Source organism: Halichoeres trimaculatus, unplaced genomic scaffold (assembly GCF_033239565.1).
Source record: "Halichoeres trimaculatus isolate MK-OKI-2021-1 unplaced genomic scaffold, fHalTri1.1 fHalTri1_scaffold_15, whole genome shotgun sequence".
Lineage (NCBI taxonomy): Eukaryota > Metazoa > Chordata > Actinopteri > Labriformes > Labridae > Halichoeres > Halichoeres trimaculatus.
In genome coordinates, this window is record NW_027437193.1 from 21,437,782 (window position 1) to 21,445,518 (window position 7,737).

A 7,737-nucleotide genomic window follows, 5' to 3' on the forward strand; every position below is an offset into this window, starting at 1 on the left:
AGTTAACATTTTAGAGTCCCTGAAGAGAGTAATGACCCCTCCCATACCAAAAACTATCTCAAGATCTCAATTTAATTTGTGAAAAATTAAACTTACTTTTAAATAATTTCCTTTTTTTAAAGTTAATCATTTATTTTAAAGTTTCATACATAGATATATAAACTTTTAACATAGCAATATATTGTATTGTGCTCAGATTTAATAGTTTTTCATTTCTTGTTTCATAAATACCCTTTCTTTTCCTCTAGCTATGGTACTTTTACTTGTATTTCTATCTAAATCTTTTTTTTTTTAAGGCTTATTTTGTATGAGAGGAAACCCACGCTTTATTTTACAGTGCAACAGTGACGCCCTGTGGTCACTAAAAGAAACTACCATACTGAGACCTTAAACGCAGTATCCATATTTTACCAGACGGTGTCGCTGTTGAGTCGTGTTCAGACATCAGAAGTCAACCAAGGAATTTCTGCTACAGCTGATTCGGTCGCCATCTTTGTTGGGAACATAAACAACAGCAGTCAGTCGCGTTGGTATTTACATGGTGCGCCGCTGTCTGAAGGAAAACAACACCGTGTCGTCGTCGCTGCTCTGATCTCTTGACGAAAGATGACTGTGGATTTGGTCACCTGAGCCTCCGTGTCTGACAAACGGTGAGAGAGCTTCACTGTCGAGCTGCGGGCTCGTCAGCTGATACACTGCTGTTAAAGAGACTGGACTGTGTGCAAGCCTGATGCCATGACAACGGTGCGGCTGTCATTAGCGTACTGTTACCTTTTATAATGTACGCGATTTTATCACGATTTGTTTCCGTTTCAAAGCAAAACACGATTGGTGACCCCTGACTTGCCACTAAAATCATGTAACGCTCACATTAATACCACCTAACTGCTCTGACAGGCTGGCACCGTGCTAACCAGGCTGTTTGGTACACCGCAAATCAGTCATAAAATCAGATATTTGCATTTGTTTCCGTACTAATAAGGTGTTTATGTCCTGCAGCGATGGGGAGCAGAGGTGGATTTCCTCAACGGGAGGGAGAGGAGGTTTAAAGGGGGGCGGGGAGGCCAGCAAAGAGGGCCGGAGGAGATGGACCAGGAGTACGAAAGACGACTGCTGAGGCAAATAAACCACCAGAACCTGCCCACAGAGGCCCGTCTGTCAAAGGTAAGGGACAGACTGACACACAGTGGGGGAAACGATACCTTTAACTACCAATCTTAAATCCAATCTTAGTTTTTGTAAATAGTATTAAATTAGACTTAATACAAGCCTCATTCACCGTGAATATCAGAAAATGTCCTAAATCTGAATATTTCCGCATCTTCTTGAATTGACGCATTTTCAAGCACAGTTTTCTTAACCTTTTGGCAGATATTTTTACGCTTTATAGGTAACTTGTGCATCCTTTTGGTCTTTCAGACACATAAATAAGACAATTGTCTGGTCCTGTCAGTGAATGTAGCTCATATTAAGTGTAGTGAGACCATATTTGGACATAAGCAGACATAAACATCTGCTTAGAAAACTTAAGTGAACCAAAATCCCCCACATCATGTTGACCAAATACATACCTTTTCTCATTGGGGTTGAATTTATTTATTCCTACTAGACCTGGGCCAATATCAAATTTTGCCGTAAGATATATTGACCCACAGTAATTAATGATAAACGATATTACTGACAATATTATTTTGAGACCAAATTAACCATTAATATGAAAATATTATATCACAATAATACAATACACCCTTTCAAACAAACAAACAAAAAAAAAACAATAAAAATAAAATGGACCCTCAGTCAGAAATTACATTACAATAAAAAGCTGTTTATTGGGGGATGTAGCAAACTACACTTTCTGTGTCCATGTAAATTCTCACTCATCAAGATCATAGGGTTTTTTTTGTTGCTGCACACTGGCTCATCTGTATGATGGGCTCATCTTCCTCATTTGGTTTGAAGGCAATAGATTTCTACACAGAGGTTGTGACATTTAGCTTTACAATCATCTTTTTTCCGTTTAATTTCTACTATGTTAACTTTTGCTGCACTCTGTGTTTACACTAGCCTCAGAGTTCTCTATTCCATTACGAAAGAAATGCGCTGAGAGCAATGCACAGAGTGAACCCTCTTGACATTCAGCGTGTTTGGAAGCGAGAAACAGGGAAGACAAACACACATGCACGTGGCGGTATATTAAGGCCGGCAAAATTATTGAGTTCATTTCATTTATCCTACGATTAATTAATTTATTGACTATAGTCCCAGGCCTAATTCCTACATTTGGTAAATAATTTGGATGAATCCTTCAGTATTTTTATTATAAACATTCACATTATTTTGTTCCAACTGTAAATCTTATACTGCACGGTGTTTCTCTATGATATTTAACTTTAATTGCATCACAGTTCTGCCTTTGCCTCAGTGACAGGATTACTCTTTTCACACTCCAAAGGCTCAAAGGGGTGTTCAATGATAGCAAGCCCTGCAGTATTTGTATCAATAATTAGACCACTTCCCAGTCTTTCAAAAAAAAATTCATACATGTGCTGAGCAAAATATAATCCATATTTCGTTATTGGGAACGTAGGATCTATCTCCAGTAAGATGGACAAGCTAGCTGTGCTAACACAGTAACAGAGGGAATACCAGAGGGCAGAGTAGCATCATGCTATTCACAGACATGGCTAACAGAACTAACATCAGACACCAACGCCACATTGGAAGAGCTTCACCTGCTGTGAGCAGACAGGATCTAGGAGACAGAGACTGAACAGACTGCTGAAGAGGCTCAGTCCTGGACCCTGTGGAGGTGGAGGCTGGCTGAACTGAAGAATGATGGACAATCTGTCATCATCTATTTTCTTATGGACCTTTTTGCACTTTCTATACACTTTCTTACTTTTGTCTTCTTGATTGCTGCTGTGACTCCTGAACTTCCCCTTGGGCATATATTAAGTATTTTCAAATGCAATCTAATCTAAATCTACAAACCATCAATTTGGATCAGCCTGTGACACCCCCTGGTGGGTCTTCTACAGTGATAAACTCAAATGAATTTAGTCAGTGGTGTTTTTAACGATGTCCCATCTCTCTGTCCGTCCTTCCAGTGTGTGAGTGCGACCTGTAGTCCTGTCAGCGTAAAATCTGGGGATCGCTTCATTCCCACTCGGGCTGGAAGCAACTGGAGCATAAACTTCCATTACGCCAATGTGAGCTGCTTTTCATCTTACCCAGTGACCTGTTCAGCTACCTCACAAGAACACAGAGAAGTGATCAGACCCACATCCACAGTTTGACATACTGGTGCTTTTCTTTCGCAGGAAAACTGTCGGTCCCCGAATCAGAACCATAAAGCAAAAGATGCCAGCTCTGACTCAAGCAAAGGTAAGACACATGTACCTTCTGTGAGTCATCTCAAGTATCTCTCAACTAGCTGTGTTTCTTTAACGCTATCGCTGGGTTTCTCCAGACGCTGTGGCGTATGCAGCCCTGTTGAGGAATGAGTTACTAGGGGCGGGGATAGAGAGCGTTCCGGACCCTCACACCGACGATCGGCGGCATGCAGTCCTCTCTCAAGACTCTCACAGCCTTTTTAGGGTATGAAATGTTTTTATGAACTATGACATCCAACGTTCCATGAACTGTTCGATAATCCTCGTATACATCTGCTGTGTTTGTTTGTTCATTCTGCAGTACACTGTCCACGCTAAGAGAGTGCCTTTTGATAGTGATAATGAAGTCTCACCGTACTCCCTTTCTCCTCTTAGTAACAAAAGGTATGAAGAAACCTCACATGCTCCACTTTGAACTCAAAAAATACTTCATCAGGCGGTCAGGTAACTTTCCTTTCTCTCTTCTTTGCTTTCTAAAGTCACAAGCTGCTCCGCTCCCCTCGTAAACCAGCTCGGAAGATCTCCAAGATCCCCTTCAAAGTGCTGGATGCTCCAGAGCTGCAGGATGATTTCTACCTCAACCTGGTAGACTGGTCGGCAGGAAACTTGCTCAGCGTCGGGCTGGGAGCCTGCGTCTACCTGTGGAGCGCCTGTACTAGCCAGGTCAGGAGAATACTTTTAGAATGATCGTTTTAAGTTAGTGGACAGTTTTATAGGCGACAAAATATATTGCAGCCGTGCAAAAACAAACAAAAAAACCCCTCCATGCTCTTCTTGTTTATTTCATCAGGTGACCAGATTATGTGACCTCTCAGTGGACGGGGACTCAGTCACGTCAGTTTGTTGGAATGAGAGGGTGAGCAATTTGGAAGAAAGCATGAACTGTTTTACAATAGAGAGAATTCTGTGTGTTTAAGTCTGTTTCTGTTCTGATCAGGGGAGTCTTGTTGCTGTTGGTACACATAAAGGTTATGTTCAGATCTGGGACGCAGCTGGAGGGAGGAAGCTGACCAGTCTGGAAGGACACTCGGCACGTGTAGGTCAGTCACAAACAGCAGATTGATATCTGCAGAAAACTATCAGAATCACAAGAGTGTCATGAGAATGGTTTTATTTTGTGGTTTATGATGACCTTAAAGTCTAACATTTTGTTTATTATAACATCCGAGAATGTTGTTTTCAAACCCCAAATAAATCAGAGCTGCTCAGTGAAATGTGAAACCCTCCTTCTTTGTTACAAGGTGCCCTGGCGTGGAATGGCGAGCAGCTGTCGTCTGGGAGTCGGGACCGAGTGATCCTGCAGAGGGACGTCAGAACCCCTCCTTCTGCTGAGAGGAGGCTGCAAGGTCACAGACAGGAAGTGTGTGGACTCAAATGGTCTCCAGACCACCAGCACCTCGCATCCGGAGGCAATGACAACAAGGTGACACAGCGTTTTTCTTTTTTTAAAAAAAATGGACATGTCATGATCTGTGTGAGCTAAAGTGATCATGTTCTGTCTCCTGCTCAGTTACTGGTGTGGAACAGCTCCAGCCTCCTCCCCGTGCAGCAGTACAGTGACCACCTGGCAGCAGTGAAGGCCATCGCCTGGTCCCCACACCAACACGGGCTGCTGGCATCAGGCGGGGGCACTGCAGACCGCTGCCTGCGCTTTTGGAACACGCTGACGGGTCAGGCCCTGCAGAGCACAGACACCGGCTCCCAGGTCTGCAATCTGGCCTGGTCCAAACATGCTAACGAACTGGTGAGGAGATGCACGCTGAAATTCACAGTCTAAAATGCATTGCAGTATGAGGAAACAATTTCAGTATGAGGAAACAATTAACACAAGTTAAGGGCATATTTATCTTCCTCTATACACCATCCAACCACAGCTGACCACGAGCAGCTCATCTCAGGCTCAGATGAGGACAAAATGTACAGCACACAGAGTGTTTTTGTGTTTGTTTTACTAAAACTGTTTTCTGTTGTTTACAGGTGAGCACTCACGGCTACTCTCAGAATCAGATTCTGGTCTGGAAATATCCATCCCTAACACAGGTGGCCAAGCTGACAGGACACTCCTACAGAGTGCTCTACCTGGTAAGAACATGTTCAGTGTCAGAAAACTTTGTCCTGCACTTTTGATTTTTGGGATTATTATTGAATATTATTCAAACTTTAATGCTTAAGATATGATCTGTCATATCATGATGACCACTGGCAGGCAAATTCAACATTAGTTGTGTTATTAAATCATCACCCACACAAGGTGGGAAATGTTAAGACAGCAGGTGACTATTTCGTCTGCTCTGGGCTGGAAAGCAGGAAAAAGCGGGAAAATAGGCAAGGGTAAGGATTTAAGCAGCTTTGTGATGGCTGGAATAACTGGGTCAGTGGGTCCTGCAGGTCCTGATAGAAAGATGTCAGGACTAGGGTTGCAAAATTCCAGAAATTTTCAAAGTTGGAAAATTTCCATGGCAGTTTGGGGAATTTACATAAACTGGTCATATGCATGTATTAATATTAAACATTTTGGTTTGTTAAAAGCAAGTATGCTTGCAAACAGTCCAACACAATATTCTGAAATGACATTTCCAAATAATTTTCAGGGAAATTTCAGGCATTTTCCCAAATTGAGTCTAGCTGTCATGAATATTGACGATATTGTTGACATTGAATCATTAGTTGTAGCTACAGTTTTTAAGGAAAAAAACACCCTTTCTGGCACTAGATGGCAGCATCTGCAGCCATTCATTGATTCATTGATTCATTCATCAAAACAAAAACATTTTTTTCCAAAATGTGCTGGGAATTTTTAGAAAAATTAATTCAAGCTGACCCCAACAAAACCCTGAATATCTCTAATATTCCTGAGGGATTTTTTTTTCCTGAAATTAAACGGAAATTTTCCACCCCTTTGCAATCCCAGTCACAACCAAGCAGAAACTTCTGGTCTGAAAAATGGAAATGCCAAAAACTGTGGGTCCTGAGATTGAGTCTGGCAGCAGAACCACTGAAACCATGTACACAACTATTAACATGTCTACTGCCTGGGTTAAATAAAGAGTTCAGCTCACTGAACGGGTGGGGCTGGGGTGGTAGTTGATATGACTAGTTAGTTGCAAAGTTACTAAAGGCCCACCATCTTCACCTCATCCAAACACAAGGCTAGTTTGAGTTCAGTATTTCCAATATGGCCTTAGTCGACAATGGGCTTCAAAACTTTGTAGTGGAAACAAAATAAGGGACACATGCAGATATGCAAAAATCATAAGCTCCCTCAAACCAGCAAGTAGTTCAAAGTCAAATTCAGTATTCACAGTCAGTCAGTATTTCTCAGACTGCATGTCCATAGATGGTGTGTTATCTGTATCCCTCCTCCAAATGACAACATATGAAGAGTCATTGAGTTATACACTGATAATATTTTCACTTTCAGTAACTTCACATCTTCCCTTAACCTCCCCTCTCAGGCTGTGTCACCTGATGGAGAGGCCATAGTTACGGGAGCCGGAGATGAGACACTACGTTTCTGGAACGTCTTCAGTAAGACACGTTGCACAAAGGTATGATATAACGATAATGAATTTCAGAGCTGCACATCTGTAAAAACCTGCTCCATGACTCATGGTTTAGAGTTACTAAAGGACATCTTGTAAGGACTTGGTGTTTGAGCAGGTTTTCAGTTGGTTAAAAAGTTCAATTTTGTTTTGTCAAATGAAACAAAGTCACAAGACAAAGCAAAGTGAGCTTTATGTTATGGGTAATTTTTTCTTTCTCTGTTGACAGGAATCAAAGTCTGTGCTCAACCTTTTCACAAGAATACGATAGTGAGCAGCTCGGGTCAGGACTGGTTTCAGGAGCAGCCCTCCGAGCTGTGGCTGCACAGAGCCCCTAAAGACTCACAGACTAGATCCCTCTCATCTCAGCTCTGGCTCTCAGCACACCAACCATCACCTCGACCTTTTTCTAGAGAGGAAACTGTCCAAACCTCCAACAAAAACTGCCCGCCCTCACAGTGACGTCACTGACAAACACTGAAACACGTTGTCTGCTTCAAACCTGTCTGTTCTGTTTTCTTTTTCTGTTGTGAAAGTGATGAAAGTGTTTTATTATATATCAGCAGAAGTATACATGTACAAGAGATCTAAGCTATAGAAAATCATGACATCTCATTTTTAAAAAGCTCTCCTTCGTAGAAGAGAGAGGAAAAGAAGAAGTGAGTGGAAGGGGGGTGGGGTTTCTATATTTTCATAATGTATAAATATGATCTACAAGCAGAACACAGAAGAAGAGAAACAATAAATCAGTGAACAAACACAGTTGCTTAAGCAGCTGTAAAGAATGAAGTGTTTATTGT

General features: G+C 41.8%; 1 protein-coding gene across 1 annotated transcript; it reads left to right on the plus strand.

Annotated features, from left to right (window-relative positions):
- Positions 1-461: 461 nt before the first annotated feature.
- Positions 462-7,725, plus strand: fzr1b (fizzy/cell division cycle 20 related 1b). The gene is made up of 14 exons (XM_074687804.1): positions 462-650; positions 1,000-1,164; positions 3,111-3,212; positions 3,324-3,387; positions 3,473-3,600; positions 3,697-3,779; positions 3,875-4,058; positions 4,186-4,251; positions 4,333-4,435; positions 4,637-4,818; positions 4,906-5,139; positions 5,373-5,477; positions 6,851-6,943; positions 7,167-7,725. The coding sequence occupies exons 2-14, from the start codon at positions 1,087-1,089 to the stop codon at positions 7,206-7,208; spliced, it is 1,464 nt and encodes a 487-aa protein (XP_074543905.1). The 5' UTR covers positions 462-650; positions 1,000-1,086; the 3' UTR covers positions 7,209-7,725.
- Positions 7,726-7,737: the final 12 nt, after the last annotated feature.

Bases quoted from the DNA above. Each gene is read 5' to 3' on its own strand.
- fzr1b (XM_074687804.1), top strand. From the start codon at position 1,087: ATGGACCAGGAGTACGAAAGACGACTGCTGAGGCAAATAAACCACCAG. The intron at 3,213-3,323 runs GTGAGCTGCTTT...TTTCTTTCGCAG, and splicing joins TAAACTTCCATTACGCCAAT to GAAAACTGTCGGTCCCCGAA. The intron at 5,478-6,850 runs GTAAGAACATGT...CTCCCCTCTCAG, and splicing joins CCTACAGAGTGCTCTACCTG to GCTGTGTCACCTGATGGAGA.